General features: G+C 43.4%; 1 protein-coding gene across 1 annotated transcript in view; it reads right to left on the bottom strand.

Annotated features, from left to right (window-relative positions):
* Positions 1 to 3,872, bottom strand: part of LOC140895296 (uncharacterized) — a 63,565-nt gene extending 59,693 nt beyond the window's left edge. Inside the window, exons 1-2 of the mRNA XM_073304740.1 lie at positions 3,715 to 3,872; positions 344 to 912 (exon numbers count right to left, since the gene is read on the bottom strand). Coding sequence (XP_073160841.1) covers positions 344 to 912; positions 3,715 to 3,871 — 726 coding nt within the window. The 5' untranslated portion in view covers position 3,872. The remainder of the gene's footprint in view (positions 1 to 343; positions 913 to 3,714) is intronic.
* Positions 3,873 to 19,709: the final 15,837 nt, after the last annotated feature.

Genomic DNA, 19,709 nt, shown 5'->3' with positions numbered 1-19,709 from the left:
TGACTAAAACAATATAAACTCTCTGGCTTGTTGCAGAAGAAAGAATTAGAATGTTAATTATCTTTTTAAACAAAGAAAACTAAAAAAAGTTTTAAAATACCTTTCCTGAGGAAAAAAATAATAAAAATATCCCACATCATGGAGGAGAGTGAGGGAGAAACTTGTGCTTTGGAATGATGACAAATGGCAAATGAACTGTATTAGATTGGAATTTAGAGTGTTGCTTCTACCCATAAAATACTGATTTTTTTTTAAAAGAACACCAAAAATTAAAAACACTCAGAAGAGAGCAGCTTTTTAAATATTTGGCTAGAATAGTTTCAAATTTTTGGTCCATACATACCATTTCTTTCACAATTTTCTCCACAACTCCTTTCTCTTGGAGGTTGAAAACAAACCTTGATGCTGGGACACTGGCCAGAAGTCGAAGCTTGGCAGCATTGGCCACCTCCTCAGCCACTCTGGTCATTCCTACTGTGAAGAACACAATTCCTTGATGCTTAGCATCAGCAGTAGCTGCAAAAATATCTGGATTTCTTGGATGATCCACTCCATTTGTCAAGAGCACAGCTGCTTTCACACTGCCATGAGTCCCTTCAGTCATGTACAGTTGTGTGAGATTGGTTATAGCATATGTTGTGTAGGTACCATGGCCTATGTAGGTTATGGGAGCAATGCGGGATTTGAAAGCTTCAGGACCTTTCCAGTCTCGGAAAGTTTGCTCTATGAGAACAGTGCTACTGTACTGAAGTAAGGCCATCCTCCAGCTGAGAGAACGTCCAGAATTGACTTGAGCTTCTTTCATACTGTTCACTGTTCCTAATACAAATTTTTTCTGTTGTTCGTGATTATAGTTCTTAGCACTTTCTGAACTGTCCAGTAGAAAAGCTATTTCAAGAACGCAATCTTCATCTGGAATAAATTTGTTAGATAAGTGAGTTTAATTACATTAGGAAGCTATGTTACTCATAAAATGATATATTTGTATGTACATAGTAGGCTTTGAAAGTGGAAATCCAATTTTCTGGAAGTTTTAGAATACTTGCATAATAAACGTAAGGATGAGGAACCTTCTGAAATTTGGGAGAGGTTTAGAGTCTATGGGATGAGGAACCTTCTGCAGTTGGGGGGAGACCTTCTTGGGGGAGAAGAAACCTTCTGAAAGTGGTACGATCCTCTGGCATGAGGAATGTTCTGAAGATATTTAGACCTTCATTCAGAACTCCTACCTGGTATCTTACCAGGGCGGGGACACAGAAGATCGAGGGTGGGCAAACTACAGCCCGTGGGCCGGGTCCAGCCCCTCAGAACTTTGGATCTGATCCACAGGATTGCCACCGCCATGGGCTGTGGGCTGCTCCCAGAAGCAGCCGGCACCATGTCCCTGCGGTCTCTGGTGCTGGGATGTGGGGTGGAGGGCACTGCATGCTGCTCTTGCCTGTGGGTACCTCCCCCGAAGTTTCCATTGGCCAGGAATGGGGAACCATGGCAAATGGGAGCTTCAGGGGAGATACCCACAAGCAAGAGCAGTGTGTGGAGTCCTCTGCCCCCGCCCCCTCCGGCAGGGGCCTCAGGGATGTGGTGCTGGCCACTTCCTGGAGCAGCACAGGGACAGGGCAGACAGGCAGGAAGCCTGCCCTGGCCCCGGTGCGCGCCACTGCCACCTTGTAGCCACTCCAGGTAAGCGGCACAGGGACGAAGCCCACACCCCAAACCCCTCCTGCACCCTAAACCCCTGCCCTGAGCCCCCTGCTGCACCCCACACCCCTACCCCCTGCCTTGAGCCCCCTGCTGCACCCCTCCTGCACCGCAACCCCCTGCCCTCAGTCTCCTGCTGCACTCCACACCTCTCCTGAACCTCAACCCCCTGCCCTGAGCCCCTTCCTGCACCCTTCCCTGCACCAATGCCCTGACCCCCTCCCGCACTGTGCACCCCCTCCTGCACCCCAACCCTCTGCCCTAGCCCTACATTCATCACTCTGCATGCAATGTCCCCACCCAGATGTGGCCTTTGGGCCAAAAAGTTTGCCCACCCCTGCAGAAGATTCACTTCTGAATGGCGAGTTGGGAGAGCTGGGTCATATTCTTGGCCTTGCCACTGATCTGCAGTATGATCTTAAGCAAGTCACTTTATCTTTCGGTGCCTTTGTTTTTATTCCTGCACTTTATCATGTGTATTTCAATTGTGAGCTCTCCAAGGTAGGCATATTGTCTCTCACTATAATGTGGGCATACTGCGCCTAGCATAATTGGTCCCCAACCTCTGTTGGGACCTCTAGAGGCTACTGTAATACAAATAATTAATAAATATATTCATAGACTTGCATCTCTGACTAGGTGGTGCACTGAACTTTTTAGAACACTTCATTTATCCTGCTCCCATTGAGTTCAATGGGAGTACACAGGTTTGTAAACCTAAGTGTGTACTTAAAAGTTTGCAAGCTCAGGGCCTAACACAGTGCAAATTAGGTAATATTAGTGTCAAGGTTCCTCCCCCACTCTGAACTCTAGGGTACAGATGTGGGGACCTGCATGAAAAACCTCCTAAGCTTATCTTTACCAGCTTAGGTCAAAACTTCCCCAAGGTACAAAATATTACACCCGTTATCCTTGGACTGGCTGCTACCACCACCAAACTAATACTGGTTACTGGGGAAGAGCTGTTTGGACGTGTCCTTCCCCCCAAAATACTTCCCAAAACCTTGCACCCCACTTCCTGGACAAGGTTTGGTAAACAGCCTCACCAATTTGCCTAGGTGACTACAGACCCAGACCCTTGGATCTTAAGAACAATGAACAATCCTCCCAACACTTGCACCCCCCCTTTCCTGGGAAATGTTGGATAAAAAGCCTCACTAATTTGCATAGGTGACCACAGACCCAAACCCTTGGATCTGAGAACAATGAAAAAGCATTCAGTGTTTTACAAGAAGACTTTTAATAAAAAATAGAAGTAAATAGAAATAAAGAAATCCCCCCTGTAAAATCAGGATGGTAGATATCTTACAGGGTAATTAGATTCAAAAACATAGAGAACCCCTCTAGGCAAAACCTTAAGTTACAAAAAAGATACACAGACAGAAATAGTTATTCTATTCAGCACAATTCTTTTCTCAGCCATTTAAAGAAATCATAATCTAACACATACCTAGCTAGATTACTTACTAAAAGTTCTAAGACTCCATTCCTGGTCTATCCCCGGCAGAAAAAACATATAGACAGACAGAGACCCTTTGTTTCTCTCCCTCCTCCCAGCTTTTGAAAGTATCTTGTCTCCTCATTGGTCATTTTGGTCAGGTGCCAGCGAGGTTACCTTTAGCTTCTTAACCCTTTACAGGTGAGAGGAGCTTTCCCCTGGCCAGGAGGGATTTCAAAGGGGTTTACCCTTCCCTTTATATTTATGACAATTAGTTTTCTGAAAACCTAAGAAAATTGCTTCTGAATAAATGTCTATCTGCCACTTTTCTTTTACTGATAATACCATGGCTGATAGACAAAAATATTGAGAATGTAACACAAGAATCCTCCAACCTTGCTCTTTTAAGCTCTTCTTCTCTCACCCAAATGAACTATACATCTAAGTGTAAAAATATGGCAAATGAAATTGTAAGTGGGAGTAGCTCTGCAGGTTGTAAATATACTGCTTTAAGTGCAAGTTAACTATACAGTCTAGAATCTGAATAAATGTTAAGAAAAAAATGTGTTAAAATTCACCTTGATCACTTGGACTGGGATATTTTTCTACAGTATTTGACAGAAGATGCTTAGATTTTTGTCGTCTTACTCCATCTCTTTTGTCTTCATTGAGATTTTGTGCCAAAAACACATGCTGTCCTAGTATCCACAAAAGCCACCAGAATCTGTAGAACATGTTTTGTTTTCTCCTAAACAACACAAAATACAGTGATGATGCACATTATTTGTGCTGCACAAGAACAATGAAGTATGGGTCTGCTTTGCTCCAATGGTAGAAACAGAGGTTAATTCTTTAACAGCAGTACATGCGCCAAGCAGAACATTCAAGGGTTCTATTTGTACATTTATTTACTGTAACAGCTACTGTTAGTATGAATGGGAATTACTTACCTAAAGTCTAACAAAAAGGATGGGAGAATAAATCTTCAAAACAGTAACTTAAAAAAAGTCAAATGAAAAGTTAGGTATTTTACTGCAGTGTATTAAGACCTAGATTAAGTTTTATGCCTACCTTTATCTTAAAGATAAAGTGATTCATGTATGAAGCAAACAGATAGTCCTTGTGAAACCCTTAGGCTATCTTCCAACAAAGATTACATAAGAAAACCTTTACATATACCCAGTGAAATATTTTAAAAATAGAAAATAACCACCCCTAGGACTCAAGTATTATGCCAATTTACAGATGGAGAAACTGAAATAGATCATAAGGCTCAAATTGTCAAAACTGTTGGTACTTGTGGGTGCCTGGATTTGTGGATGCCCACCTTCAGACACCTTCAAGCATTGGGTGCTTTGTGAAAGGACACACAGCAAGGCTGTACTGGAGCTGGGAGTAGACTTTCAGAGTTGCTGGCTGTCAGCAATGCACACAATCCACTAGACTATGTTGCCTCTTGCTACTTCCATCTACCACTCTGTTAGATGGAAGTAAATTGGCTATGAAACCAGTTTTTCTGGAACGCTGAAGAAATTCCCTATTCAGTCACTCTGCCTGTGTTTACTGTAACATTTTTCTTCAGATTTCCTAATCTTGAAATATCACTAGTACTGCTCCACCACTGGTAGCTATGATGGGAGCAGTAGTGTAGTCCAGCCACCATCAGCACCTTGACCACCAGCTCTTCTCAGCCTGAACAAGAGCCCGTATAATACTTGAAACTAGTTGTAATTTATTTTTTATATTGATCCTATTTGAAGTTGCATGGATGCCTTTTAAAATAATCAAGATTTCCTCTTCACATGGACCAGGTGCATGACAAGGCTGGATAGGCTTGTTCTTTTTTTCTGAAGCATGGTGTATGCTGTATGAACAAGGAGAGCAGCCTAGTAAATGGAATAATTCTCTGGCCTATGGCAGCTTCCAGTCACTTAACCTCTGAGCATTTATAACACGATATAATGGCTCAGATTACATCACAAACTTCCACATATATTTTAAAATCCGGTTCCTGTAAGAAGGAGCTGTTTTTAATCTTCTACGCACAGGAATTTCCTTCATGCTGCCACCATGATGATATTGTATTTGATAACAGAAACATACTAGAGCCGTTTTCAAGCACAATGTAAATAGGTTCAGTACTTGACACAAACTGATATTATAGGCACTTTCACGGTATTTTTAGAAAAAGTAAACCAGAAAAACACTCTCTCTCTCTCCCTCTCTCCCTCTCTCTCTCTCTCTCACCAGCCTACATGGCACCGCTTTTAAAATGGGCATTTCTCAGACGGAGGTTAAAATGCGTGTACGCTCGAGATTTTAACTGTAGATGAACTTGTGGTGAATGATGATCAAACACACAGAAATTCACCCAGGAATGGTTATTCACGCACCGTTCGCAGAGCCTCCAGGGAAAGGGGAGAAGAAGGAGTGGGACCCATTCAGCGCCCCTGTTCATGTCCCTCTCAGAACAGCTGCTGCGGGGGGATGAGCCATACATGGAAATCCCTATTTAACCCAGCTGCTTTGGTCCTGCTCGCGGTGCAAGTCGCCTGGCGCGTAGTTGGTTGCAAAGACGGAGCGGCTGAAAGGTCCCGCGGGCGGGGGCGCTTCGGGCTCCAGCACGGACCTTCGCTCACCGTCTCGCTCTCTGCTTGAGTCGGAGCTCCCCCCTGCTGGCCTTTGCGCTCCCCCCCCCCCAGGCCCCAGAAACGCAGGTGTGGGGACGGGCGAAGTCCAGACTTGCCTGCTGTCTGAATGCAACGTGCGTGGAAGTTTTGCTCCTGCAGCGAACGCAGCCTCCCGCCCGCGGTGCAGAGACCCGGCTGGGACCCGCTGTCCGTCCGCACGCGCGAGTTCGCTCTTCCCCCCCGCGCGGCCAGCCGAGCCCGAGCGCCCCGAGCAAAGCGCAAAGCCCAGCCACGGCCGCGGGGCCCTGGGGCCCCAGAGGAAGCTCACACCCCTCAGCCGGCTGCACCCCGCTCTGACACGCTCTATTGTCATTGCTCGGGGATACACGTTACCCAGCCCCAGCAGCCCTAGGGTCACTGTTCCGACCCCGTCAGAAATTGCCCCCCCCCACTAGCCATTCTGCATAATTGCGCTCTCCCTGCTAATCCTCTTCTACTGGGAACGCGCCGTATCTTTACAACTCAGTGACGGTGCCACAAGTCCGGGGGGGCGGGGGTGTGCTGGGGAGAGTCTGAGCACAACCTTCCTGTATATTATTTCAGCAACGCTCTCCCACATTAGAGCCGTGCAGTTTCCGCTGCAGCTCGTGTGTGCACCTTGCCGCCGGGCAGTCATGCTAAGCCCCTTGGGAAGAAGCTGCCTGCTAGAAACGCTCCTTGCAGGAGTACAAGTAATACTGGCGCGTGCAGGCTCCCGACAGGCACAGCCCAAGGCTAGTAGTCATAGAATCATAGAATATCAGGTTGGAAGGGACCCCAGAAGGTCATCTAGTCCAACCCCCTGCTCAACGCAGGGCCAATTCCCAGTTAAATCATCCCAGCCAGGGCTTTGTCAAGCCTGACCTTAAAAACCTCTAAGGAAGGAGATTCTACCACCTCCCTAGGTAACGCATTCCAGTGTTTCACCACCCTCTTAGTGAAAAAGTTTTTCCTAATATCCAATCTAAACCTTCCCCACTGCAACTTGAATAGAATATCAGGGTTGGAAGGGACCTCAGGAGGTCATCTAGTCCAACCCCCTTGCTCAAAGCAGGACCCATCCCCAATTTTTGCCCCAGATCCCTAAACAGCCCCCTCAAGGATTGAACTCACAACCGTAGGTTTAGCAGGCCAATGCTCTAACCACTGAGCTATCCCATATATCATACCACCATATAATGGTGGCGGGAACACATTCATCTCTTTCAGGTAGACTCCGGTTTTTCTTGCGATGGTTTAAAAGCATCGGATCTGAGGATGGAAGAAATGAGTAACAGAGCCCGGGCAGAAGCACGGACTCTTGCTTTTAAATGGGCGTTACTTCACTGCCGGTTTCCTAGCACTCCCTGCATCCAGGCACTTGCACAACAGTAACAACCAGGATTCTTACCTCGGTGCTTCGGGTGAGTAGATGGAGCGGCTCAGCGTCTAGGAGCTGGGAGTGCTGCGCTGGGCTCCGCCTTGGCTATTAGCAGCAGAGACCTCCTCCCTGCTCTAGCCACTATATTAAGTGGGGAGGGACCAGGGACGGGCAGAGGAAACAGCAGAGTCTTGTGGGAATTAATCTCTGTAACGGGGGGCGCCAACAGAGAAAGAAAAGCAACTGGATAAAGAAAACGGAGCATTCACCTCCCCATCCACACTCACTCACTTTTCCATCCACACCTCTTCACCTCCCCATCCACACCTACTCATGTCCCCATCCACACTCTCCAGTGTGTGTGTATATATGGATTGTTCTGGACTGGCTTCCATCTGGATAAAAATGAAAACAAATGATCACTATATAAAATATGCAACCATAAATGATTTTAGCGACATTGTTCCAGTACTGTAAATCTTACTTTTAACACAACCTAAGTCTTGACAAAGTGTTCTAGGTATCAATTGACTATTTCAGACATAGATTGTGGAGAGTTACATGAATCTTCATAAAATGAAGGATTATATAAACCATGCTATAAATCATAGAACTATAAAGGTTAGACAGTCTTACTGTTATAGCTGTTCAGTCTTTGACTATATGCTTTGAAAGAGCCTTCTGCTTATATCTGTGCCAGCTGTGTTCTGAATTATAGCTCTTTTCTTTTCCTATTTGAAACCTGGAGGCAGCAAGCAAGTTGTGCAGACCTGTCACAGTGGAATGCATCATTGAAAAGCACAACCACAAAGACCTCTGTAGTTACGTTTCCTAGTTTGGATCTTAAAGTAACTAATAGCTACATTAACCCATTTTCCTACATTTAAGTGACCTGTTTTTCAAATGTGCTCAGCACCTGTAGTTCCCATTGAAGTGTCTGGTACTCAAGTTTGACAGTTTTGACCTAAATAGTTATGATTTATAGATAAAAACTGATTAAAATACAAAATCTACTGGAGGTGCAGTTTATCACATAATTTTACAACCATTCTTAAAGTTTTCCGAAGTATTATCTTATCAGGTATATAAAATATATAGCTACCTTCCTTGTACAACATGCCTGTTTATTCTTCCTAAATTCCTAACTTTAAAAACAGCTCGGCAAAAATACACTCCAAATCAAAAACACCACCACTATTAAAAATGGCTATCTGTAAGTGTCTGAGACATAAAAACTGCGTAGTGTTTTGGTTTGTTTATAGATGTTGCAGATTAGAACCTGAACCCACAGAAGGGGAGTAGATTACACAGGATCATATTTTAAACTTTTATACAACCTACTGTGAATGGCAACTAATTTTGGTGTCTCGTGGGGGTGGAATTTATTTTGTGGGCAGAGCTTAAAAGAAAACTGGCTACCTCCCTCCCGCCCCATTTGACTTCTGGTGGCACCTTTAAAGAAAAGAGGACTGACCCCAATTTTGCAGCATAAACTCCATACTTGGACTTTTCACTCTTTCATTGACAAAAACTTTTCATAGATTAACTTTTAAAACATATAAAAAGTGATGGTTTGAAGACTAAAAATATTTTAAATTAAGAGCAACGAAATTTCCCAAGTTTTTCAATGATGCATTAAGCTTTAGTTGCATTCAAATGATTAGGGCTCCTAGGCTCTACGGTGCTACTACTACTGCTACGACTTATATTAAAACTGGAAACAATCAGTGCTAAGTCAATGAGACTTTCTTCAGTTCTACAGACTTCTTGTGTTTCAAAAATCAGCAAATAGTCATGGGTAGTATGCACTTTGACTCTAAGCAAAAGATATTCAGCGTGCTTCAGTCTTACCCTTTTTAGGTCCAAACACTGTTTCCCGCTCTGTGGGACCAAAGCCCTGTGTACAACAGAAGTGCACAGCTCTGCTGCACATGACAGTAGGCCACAGAGGGCTTGTCTTCATAAGAACATTATATAATCTTTGCGTATAATTGTGGAGAGTTGTGTTTGCTGACATGGTCCTGACCATGGCCTGGTGGTCAGGGCAGACTAGGGCAAATTGTGTTTGGCCTCATGTTAGCTTTGCATGATTGAACTATTGGGACTAATTACAGTTTAATCATGAATCATGATTATCTGACACAATGTCAAACCCAATTTGCCCAGGTCTACCCTGACTTGTCAGTCATAGTCAGCACCGTGTCAGCTAACCTGACTCTTCACAATGGTATTCAAACACATTCTACTGAAGACAAGCTTGGAGAGACTTTTCAGGGGGACCCCATATTCCTTGTGCTCTACAGTCCACTCCATGGTGCCTCTCTCCACAAGAATGCAGAAGGGGTTTGTGGGAAGGCTGGGAGGAAGGCTGAGGGAGTAGCCAGTGGATAAACTGAGCTCTACCTGCTACTTCACACTATGAGCTGTAGAACAGCTGCAGCAGTGCAAATCCACACCGCAAGCAGACATAGCTAAGCCAGCAAAACCCCAGTTTAGAAAAATTCCTTCTTTTGGTATATCCTGCGTCTACACGCAGGGGCTCTGCTGGCATAGTTGTAACTGGTATGCTATATCAGCAGAGCCTGTGTAGTGTAGGCTAGCCCTTCATGTCAATCTTCCAAGTTGGGCAGGGGTGATGATTACTTCTCTTCTGTCACTCTTATATACTCTGTACAAACCTATATACTTAGGTTTTGTGTCTGGCAGGGAGGAAAGGCAAGGGAATAAGGGAGCATCTTCCCCTTAGGGAATAAAAATAATATATATATTCTGAGTTGTGTCTCTAGCATATACAGTAGGTATAATAAATCTCATATAATCTATAAATCTTATCAACCAAAGATCTAACAAAAACTTGTAACTCTGGTTGGGATTGTGTGCATCCTATAAGTAAAACCTTGCCATTCTTTCATTAATAGTGTTAATTCATATCTTCAAACATTGGTGGCAAATAATTTCTTAACTGATTGTTTTGTTTATTAGCAAATTCTTGGCTTCAGGGAATTTTCTTTTAGTAATTAGCGACGGTTACCCTCAGGACAGATTTCTTTTTTCACCCAGGTGTACTTTTGCCTTGAATGCAATTTTATCGCTGAATGCATGTGATGCATGGCAATATTCTGACCAGAATTCCAGGTATGTGACATGTCTTATACCATTCTATGCACTTCTAGACTTGTAGCCTTCTGAAATTGTAATGTTTTCAATATCCACCTTATGCTTAAGGTGACAGTTCATCAGATAATTGAATGATGCAGATGTACAGAATATATAACTTTGATGTTTCTGAAGCTATTCTAAAAAGAAAGTTAATAAGGCGTTCACCATTTATTACAAATGATAACGTAAGTTAGCACCAAAATGCTTTTTTCAGCATTTCTTTGTTTTTTGCATTACTTACATTAATGTAATGATTCACAAACATCAGCTAAGATTAGCAATACTTTGTATGTATTTAAAACATTTTTTTAGCAAATGTGTTTTGCAAAAAGAAGAATGTGCTCTAGAAGATAAAGCCAATTTTGTTATGCTATTTTAAAAACGGTATAAAAATTACTGCTAGAATATCTTCTTAGCTGCCTGTCCAACACAATTAATTTCTTCCAAAAAATGAAGTATCTATTTATATATAAATATTGTCATTTTATTTTAATGAATCTTGGCCTTGATTCAGCAAAGCATTTAAGCATGTATATGATCCCATCCCTATTCAGCATAATATTTAAACACATGCTTAAATCCTGTTGGCTTCAATGGGAAAATTGCTGAATCAGGGCCTACATGTTTTGCTAAATTGAGGCCCAGGTATTCACATCACACAGACCACCATAACAACTGCCTGTAAAAGCATCCTGATTGGCAATCTCTGCAGAGGCCAAAGACTGAATGGGTATAGAGGCTGCATTATACTCACATCTATGCAAGCCATCAGTCTGGATCAAGATACACCAAACTTCTGGATACTTATTCAACTCTTTTGAGGCTAATTCATCAGTACTTCAAACCCTGTCTCAGTTTTCAAGCCTCCTCCACTCTTACTATTTCAATATAAGGAATGATGCTCAGAAAGTCTTGGAAGAACTTAACAGATCCTTCAAGTGATGACTGGCTTTTAAAAAATGTAGATAGATAGTTTAGAGTCAATCAACAGAAATTCCCCATCAGTTTATAACAGTTGAAAGATACTAGGCTCAGTCCTCAGCTGTGTTTGAGCTCCAGTAAGTCCAGCTAAGAAGGGGGGCAAAGGTGATATTATGCCACCTTTATGCCTCCATTACCATGGTGCTGGCTGGGGGCAGCCTGAGGACTATATTAAGCTGTGTTGTCTGCTAAGGTGTCATTCACCAGCTGGGGATTATTGGACTGCAACAGTGCTGTGACTATGTGCCTTTCTTTAGCCACCCCCTTCACATGCAAACTGTACCAAAGCTAGGGAGTTAAGCCAGTTTTCTGGAGCAGTATGAAGCAGAATGGGATCCAGGTTCTGGCCCATTACTGGTAATATGTTAGCCTAAAGAACTTGACATTAACCCTTTAAAGTGTGTGTTTCCCATTTTTGACAATTCAATGTGAAGAATGCACATATCTCCTCTGCTGTGAACAGTTAAAGATATGTAAATTTCACAAAATCTCCTTCTAATGTTTCATGGCCTCAGGACAGGTCTGTTTGTGTCATGCAGTCATGATATTCAGAGGCTATTAATACCTACAGGCTTTATCAGGATTTTCAGGTTAATGAAGAGAAGTTTATATGCTTTTATTATACCATACATGCAAGTGCATGACTTACTTACATAGGAGAGAAAAATAATGTTGCATGATCTGGAGTTATTCTGGATTTACACTGCTGTAAACATGAGAGGAGAATCAGGCCCACTGTTTGCTATATAAATGTCTGTTATTGTATGGCTGCTCAAGACTGAACTTTGGGCTGCTGACACTGACGGCAGATCTTCAGTTGATGTAAATTAACAAAGCTCCATAAAGCCCTGAGTTTTTAAAAATAAAAAAAGCATTTAAACATTTGTTTGTAAATTAAAACTTAAAAAATTTGCAAGGAATGTGACCCAGGCTCTGTGGAACGACCTCAGAAGGACATCAAAGTTGCTCATCCATTCTAAATAATGTTTAGAAATCTTTTCATTTGAGAATGACTGCAGCATGGCACAGTGATATGTTTTTGCATGTAATTTACGTTTTAATGGGGTAAGAAGCCTAGGGCACAACCTGATAGGTAAGGTGCTTAATTAAATACAATTATTACTGAAATCAGTGGAATTACACGGATGTATCCAACAACAGAATAAGGCCTTTGGTTGTTAATCCTGCCTGTTCTTAGCTTTGTGGTAAATCAAACCACCTACATCTTGCCATTCAGCCTCTAAACATGTGTCGAATCACAACAGTAGCTGATTTTGCAAGCGAGGTGGTGTTACCAGTGTCATGCTGCCTAGAGTAGCTCACAACTGAGAGTGCCAATCTCAGGTCAGACTGTCCGAAAACAGGGCAGACACCCCAAACTTGTTGTATATTCCATTTCACCAAGTCAGATACAACTGTGCACTCCTGGATTACTATTTTAGTTTTACCATGGAGTCACAAACAGTCCCCCTTAGGCTCTCCAGCGCACCTTGCCACCCAGACAAACTGGACTAAGTGATGAAAGGTTATTAAAAATCACTACACATTAGGTCACTCCTGATCCCCAATGGGCCAGTCACTTACCCCCAGGTCCTTGGATACTCTTAATCTCACACCAAAAGACAATGCTGTAGTCAATTTCTCGAGAAAATTAACTAAAGATTTATTAGCTAAGAAAAAGAAATGAGAGTTATTGAGAGGTTAAAGCATGCAAAATACATTACAGGTGAATCAGAGTTTGTAAGTGCAAATGGTAGCAGAGGCACAGTAATCTTCTGATTTTCCACAGGATTACCCAAAGTGGCTTTGAGGATTTCTCTCTAATTGCTCAGAGTTCTACCCCTGTCAGAATCCATCAATCAGAGATACAGGATCGCTCCCAGGGTTCATTCTTAAAGCTGTCTTCCCCAGAAAGCAGTCTGGCACGTATTCCCATTACAGTCTGGGTCAACAGATTTTCCATTGTTGGATGCAACAACCCGTGCTTTGAAGTTAGCATGCTTCACATTTACAGTTCTAAGGTTTCATAAGAACAGCCATATTGGGTCAGACCAAAGGTCCATCTAGCCCAGGATTCTGTCTTCCGACAGTGGCCAATGCCAGGTTCCCAGGAATGAACAGAACAGGTAATCATCAAGTGATCCATCCCTTGTTGTTCATTCCCAGCTTCTGGCAAACAGAGGCTTGGGACACCATCCCTGCCCATCCTGGCTAATAGCCATTGAAGGACCTACCCATCATGAACTTATCTAGTTCTTTTTTGAACGCTATTATAGTCTTGCTTTTACAACATATTCTGGCAAGGAGTTCTGTAGGTTGACTGTGTGTTATGTGAAAAAATATTTCCTTTTGTTTGTTTTAAACTTGTTGCCTATTAATTTCATTTGGTGACCCCCAGTTCTTGTGTTATGAGAAGGAGTAAATAACACTTCCTTATTTACTTTCTCCACAGAAGTAATGATTGTATAGACCTCTATCATATTCCTCCCTTATTTTTCTCTTTTCCCAGCTGAAAAGTCCCAGTCTTATTAATCTCTCCTCATATGGCAGCCATTCCATACCCCTAGTCATTTTTGTTGCCCTTTTCTGAACCTTTTCCAATTCCATTCCAATATATCTTTTTTGAGATGGGGTGACCACATCTGCATGCAGTATTCAAGATGTGGGTGTACCATGGATTTATATAGAGGCAATATGATATTTTCTGTTTTATTATCTATCCCTTTCTTAATGATCCCCAATATTCTGTTCGCTTTTTTGACTGCCGCTGCACATTGAGAGGATGTTTTCAGAGAACTATCCACAAATGACTCCAAGATCTCTTTCTTGGGTGGTAATAGCTAATTTAGACCCCATCATTTTATATGTATAGTTGGGATTATGTTTTCCAATGTGCATTACTTTTCATTTATCAACATTGAATTTCATCTGCCGTTTTGTTGCCCAGTCACCCAGTTTTGTGAGATCCTTTTGTAGCTCTTCACAGTCCACTTGGGACTTAACTATTTTGAGTAGTTTTGCATCATCTGCAAATTTCACCACCTTACTGTTTACCCCTTTTTCCAGATCATTTATGAATATGATGAATAGGTCTGGTCCTAGTACAGACCCCTGGGGAACATCACTATTTACCTCTCTCCATTCTGAAAACTGACCTTTTATTCCTACCCCTTGTTTCCTATCTTTTAACCAGTTACCAATCCATGAGAGGACCTTCCCTCTTACCTCATGACAGCTTACTTTGCTTAAGAGCCTTTGGTGAGGGACCTTGTCAAAAGCTTTCTGAAAATCTAAGTACACTACATCCCCTTGTCCACATGCTTGTTGACCCCCTCAAAGAATTCTAGTAGATTGGTGAGGTATGATTTCCCTTTACAAAAACCATGTTGACTCTTCTCCAACAAATTATGTTCATCTATGTGTCTGACAATTTTGTTCTTTACTATAGTTTCGACCAGTTTGCCCGGTACTTAAATCAGGCCTGTAATTGCTGGGATTACCTCTAAAGCCCTTTTAAAACACTGACATCACATTAGCTATCCTTCAGTCATTTGATTTAAATGATAGGTTACAAACTACAGCTAGTAATTCTGCAATTTCACATTTGAATTTCTTCAGAACTCTTGGGTGAATACCATCTTGTCCTGGTGACTTATTACTGTTTAGTTTATCGATTTGTTCCAAAACCTCCTCTAATGACACCTCAATCTGGGACAGTTCCTCAGATTAGTCACCTATAAAAAATGGCTCAGGTTTGGGAATCTCCCTCACATCTTCGGCCATGAAGATTGATGCAAAGAATACATTTAGTTTATCCACAATGGCCTTATTGTCCTTGAGTGCCCCTTTAGCATCTCGATCATCCACTGGCCCCACTGGTTGTTTAACAGGCTTCCTGCTTCTGATGTACTTAAACATTTTTTGCTATTACTTTTTAAGTCTTTGGCTATCTGTTCTTCAAATTCTTTTTTGGCCTTCCTAATCATATTTTTACACTTCATTTGCCAGAGTTTATGCTCCTTTCTATTTTCCTCACTAGACTTTTTAAAGGATATCATTTTGTCTCTCACTGCTTCTTTTACTTTGTTGTTTAGCCACAGTGGCACTTTTTTGGTTCTCTTATTAGGTTTTTAATTTGAGCTATACATTTAAGTTGAGCGTCTATTATGGTGTCTTTAAAAAGTTTCCATGCAGCTTCCAGGGATTTCACTTTTGACACTGTACCTTTTAATTTCTGTTTAACTAACTTCCCTGTTAATGGGCAATTCAATTACAGAGACATACATAATGCATTTAGTTATTTAGTTACAGCCATCCAATCTTTCATTAGTATTTATGAATAATGTGATAGCCATAAACAATCCTTCATTGGTTTTCATGCAGTTCTTCACATTGACTAAATTCTCAACTAAATGCTAATACATCCTTTGATGTAGGGCTAATTTAGTACAGGGATATATATAATGCACATTGTAATGTAATAACATTCAAGAGGTTATAGATAAATGAAGACAATACCATCACATTTCCTTTGAATTAAAGTAACACTCACGTAAATTTGTATACTTAACATTCCTTTGAGATTCACACACAAGTTACTTGACCTATTGCTCTGACCTGAGCTGGCAATCTGTTAGACAACATCACAGTTGAGGATGTATGATGAAAATGGGTTATACTGATTGAGTTATGTTAGTATAACATGCAAAAATCTGCTCTCAGATGTGTTTGAACAGCTCCCACTAAGTTCAACTTTTAAAAATTGTGCTGTTTGAGTAATGAGAGTCATGTCTTTGTTTTGAGTATTACTATTAACCCCCCCCCCCCCCCGCGCATCTGAATTAATGCTATTTTGTGCTCATTTAACTTCACTTCTTCAATTAGCCAGAAAGGGTCACCAGACAGCAAACTGATACACTAAAATGCCTTCCCAGCTCCTATTCAAATGAAGGGAAAAATGTCTGACTGACTTTAATGAGGTAGAATTGGGCCCTGTGTGCATATCCTCCAGAAGAGCATCTCCAGGTCCTGCTGGCCAAAAGGCTCAGGACTAGGCCCGCCAATGGGGGAGGCGGGGTGGGCAAAGGCGACAATTCTCCAGGGGCCCGGGCTCTTTTAAATCGCCCGAATGGGCCGCAGGGCTCCTAGGCTCATGCAAACCGCTTCAGGCCCTACGCTCTGGGGGGACTCGCAGGCTGGCGCAACTGGCCAGTGCGGGCTGTCCCAAAAGTGACAAATTCATCACTTCCATCCCAGACCCCGCCCCGCCTAGGGCCAGCCTTCACCCTGGAGCCCAGAATTTCTGTCAGCAGGCCTGCTCAGGACTGAGATTAAATGCACGTGCAGCAGCATGCTGCATTGCCTGGAAGAGCCCTACTCCAACCTTAAATAACATTAATTTCTTTATCCTAAATTAAGAAGAGTTGCTTTTAGCAACCTTAATATTAATTAATGACATTCAGGATTGTCTGATTCAATGGTCAAAGAAGCTCTTCTGTATTTTAGATAAATATTGACTCTGCCCAAATGTTATAATAGATCTGTCTCTAAATATTGACTCTGCTCAAATGTTATAGTAGATCTGTCTCTGAGCCATATATTCCTCAGTTGAAATCTCCTGGGAAAAGAGATGTGGTATTTACAGATATATTTACCTGGAATTAGGGGACCTTATATAGACTGTAACAATCTAAGGGGCTCTTCAGAACACAAGGTCTTCGGGGAAAGGGCCAGGTCTTTCACTTGTTTTTGTGAGACACCTACCCCATATTGTGTGCACTCAAAGAATAAAAAATATTGATGATTTCAATAAGTTCTTCAGGTACTATGTCTTTCTATACATTCTGTAAAGTGTTTTGCTCTCTTTCAGGTGACGTAGAAATAAATAATAATTGGTCAAATTTTGAATCCAGCTTTAGTCCTTCTAAAGTTAAATGCTTACTATTTAGTTATGATCTAGTTTTCTAGAAGGTAATATTTGTATCAGTATGAAGAGGCTGAGAAGTACAGTGCATATTTTATCGAGAAGCATCTCTATTAACTGGTAGCAGTGGATGCGATGGTGGGAGACAGAAGTTTCTGCCAGGTTTATTGGATCAGTAAGGATTCCAAATGAAGCCTTCTCATCATCTGGTGAGGATGGCAGTGTGTACATGGCAACTCATGTTTAAAACCATTGGCACTACCCATCCAAGATAATGGAGCAGCTGATATGGGACTTGATTAATACAGAATTAAAAGAGAGTAATATAATTAATGCCAATTAACATGGGTTTATGGAAAATAGGTCCTGTCAAACTAACTTGATATCTTTTTTTGATGAGATTAGAAGTCAGTGCCAGAGTTGTCACTAAAGTGGTTTTATCATCTTTTTTTGATAAGATTACAAGCCATCAGAGTTGTCACTAAAGTGGGTTTATCTGACCAGAGTTCTAGGGACAGGCGAGCAGGATTGTTGCTATGGATGCAAACTTCCAGGGTGCACCGCACCACTGAGCTTTTTGTGCTGCTTATTGGACAACCATTTTTTTTTTTTGGCTCAGCTGGTTGGGGTGGGAGCCCTGAAAATGATACAAGAGTCGCTCCTGAATCTGACTTATCAAGACCAGGAATCCTGACTTTCTATGGATTGAAAGAAGAAGGGTGAGCACACACTGCACCATTAGGGTTGCCGGGTATCCAGTTTTCGACTGGAACGTCCAGTTGAAAAAGAAACCTGGTGGTTCCGGTCAGCGCTGCTGACCAGGCCACTAAAAGTGTGGTCGGCAATGCAGCGGAACTAAGGCAGGCTCCCTGTCTGCCCTGGCTCTGAGTGGCTCCCGGAAGTGGCCGGCACGTCCAGCTCCTCGGTGCATGAGCAGCCACGGGGGTTCTGTGTGCTGTCTGAGCGCTGGCTCCACAGCTCCCATTGGCTGGGAACCACGGCCAATGGGAGCTGCAGGGGTGATGCCTGCGGGCATGAGCAGCGCACAGAAAGCCCCCTGGCTCCTCCGCCTAGGAGCTGAACATGCCAGTGGCTTCTGGGAGTTGCCTGAGGTAAGCGCTACACGGCTGGAGCCCACACCCCGAAATTCCAGCCACTGCCCCAGGTTGGAACCCCTTCCTGCACCATAACTCCCCTCTGAGTCTGCACCCCACACCCCCTCCCATACCCGAACTCACTGCCCCAGCCCTGAGCCCTCTCTTGCACTCAAACTTCCTCCCGGAGCCTGCACCCCACATCTCCCTGCACAAACCCCTGCTCTAGTTCTGAGCCTCCTCCCACACCCAAACTTCCTTCCGGAGCCCAAACCCCCGCCCCAGCCCTGAGCCCCCTTCCGCATTCCAAACTCCTCGGCCCCAGCCTAGAACCCCCTCCTGTACCCCAAACCCCTCATCCCTGACCCCACCCCAGAACCCGCACCCCCAGCTGGAGCCCTCACCTACTCCTGCACCCCCTGCCTCAGTCTGGAGTCCCCTCCGGCACCCTGAACCCCTCATTTCTGGCTCCACCCTGGAGCCTGCACCAGCCCAGAGCCAGTACCCCCCACTATACCCCACCCCCCTGCCTCAGCCTAAACGCCCTCCCACACTCCAAACCCCTTGGCCCCACCCCACAACCGGCATGCCCCTCCCACACCCTGAACCCTTCATTTCTGGCCCCACCCTGCTCTTCCACACCCCAACTCCCTGCCCTAGCCCAGTGAAAGTGAGTGAGGGTGCAGGAGACCGAGTGACCGAGAGAGGGGGTAATGGAGTGAGCAGGAGGCGGGGCCTCAGAGAAGGGGCGGGGCCTTGGGGCAGGGCAGGGGGCGGGGAAAGGGAGTTCTGTTTTGTGGGATTAGAAAGTTGGCAACCTTATGAACCAACCAGGGACAGGATAGGGAGTTGTAGAAGAGCACTGCCTATCTAAACCCAGAAGAGTAGTAGGAGCTGTCCACCTGCTTTTAACAGTGGAGATGAAGGAGTAGGTGTAGCAGAGGGATAGCTCAGTGGTTTGAGCATTGGCCTGCTAAACCTATGGTTGAGAGGTTTCAGAGTAACAGCCGTGTTAGTCTGTATTTGCAAAAAGAAAAGGAGGACTTGTGGCACCTTAGAGACTAACCAATTTATTTGAGCATGAGCTTTCGTGAGCTACAGCTCACTTCATCAGATGCATACTGTGGAAAGTACAGAAGATGTTTTTATACACACAAACCATGAAAAAATGGGTGATTATCACTACAAAAGGTTTTCTCTCCCCGCACCCCACTCTCCTGCTGGTAATAGCTTATCTAAAGTGATGACTCTCCTTACAATGTGTATGATAATCAAGGTGGGCCATTTCCAGCACAAATCCAGGGTTTAACAAGAACGTCTGAGGAACGGAGGTTCCTTGAGGGGGCCATTTAGGGATCTGGGGCAAAAATTGGGGATTGGTCCGGCT

Source organism: Lepidochelys kempii, chromosome 11 (genome assembly GCF_965140265.1).
Source record: "Lepidochelys kempii isolate rLepKem1 chromosome 11, rLepKem1.hap2, whole genome shotgun sequence".
Lineage (NCBI taxonomy): Eukaryota > Metazoa > Chordata > Testudines > Cheloniidae > Lepidochelys > Lepidochelys kempii.
Note: the sequence above shows the minus strand (reverse complement) of the source record. Positions and strands in the feature narration are given on the sequence as shown.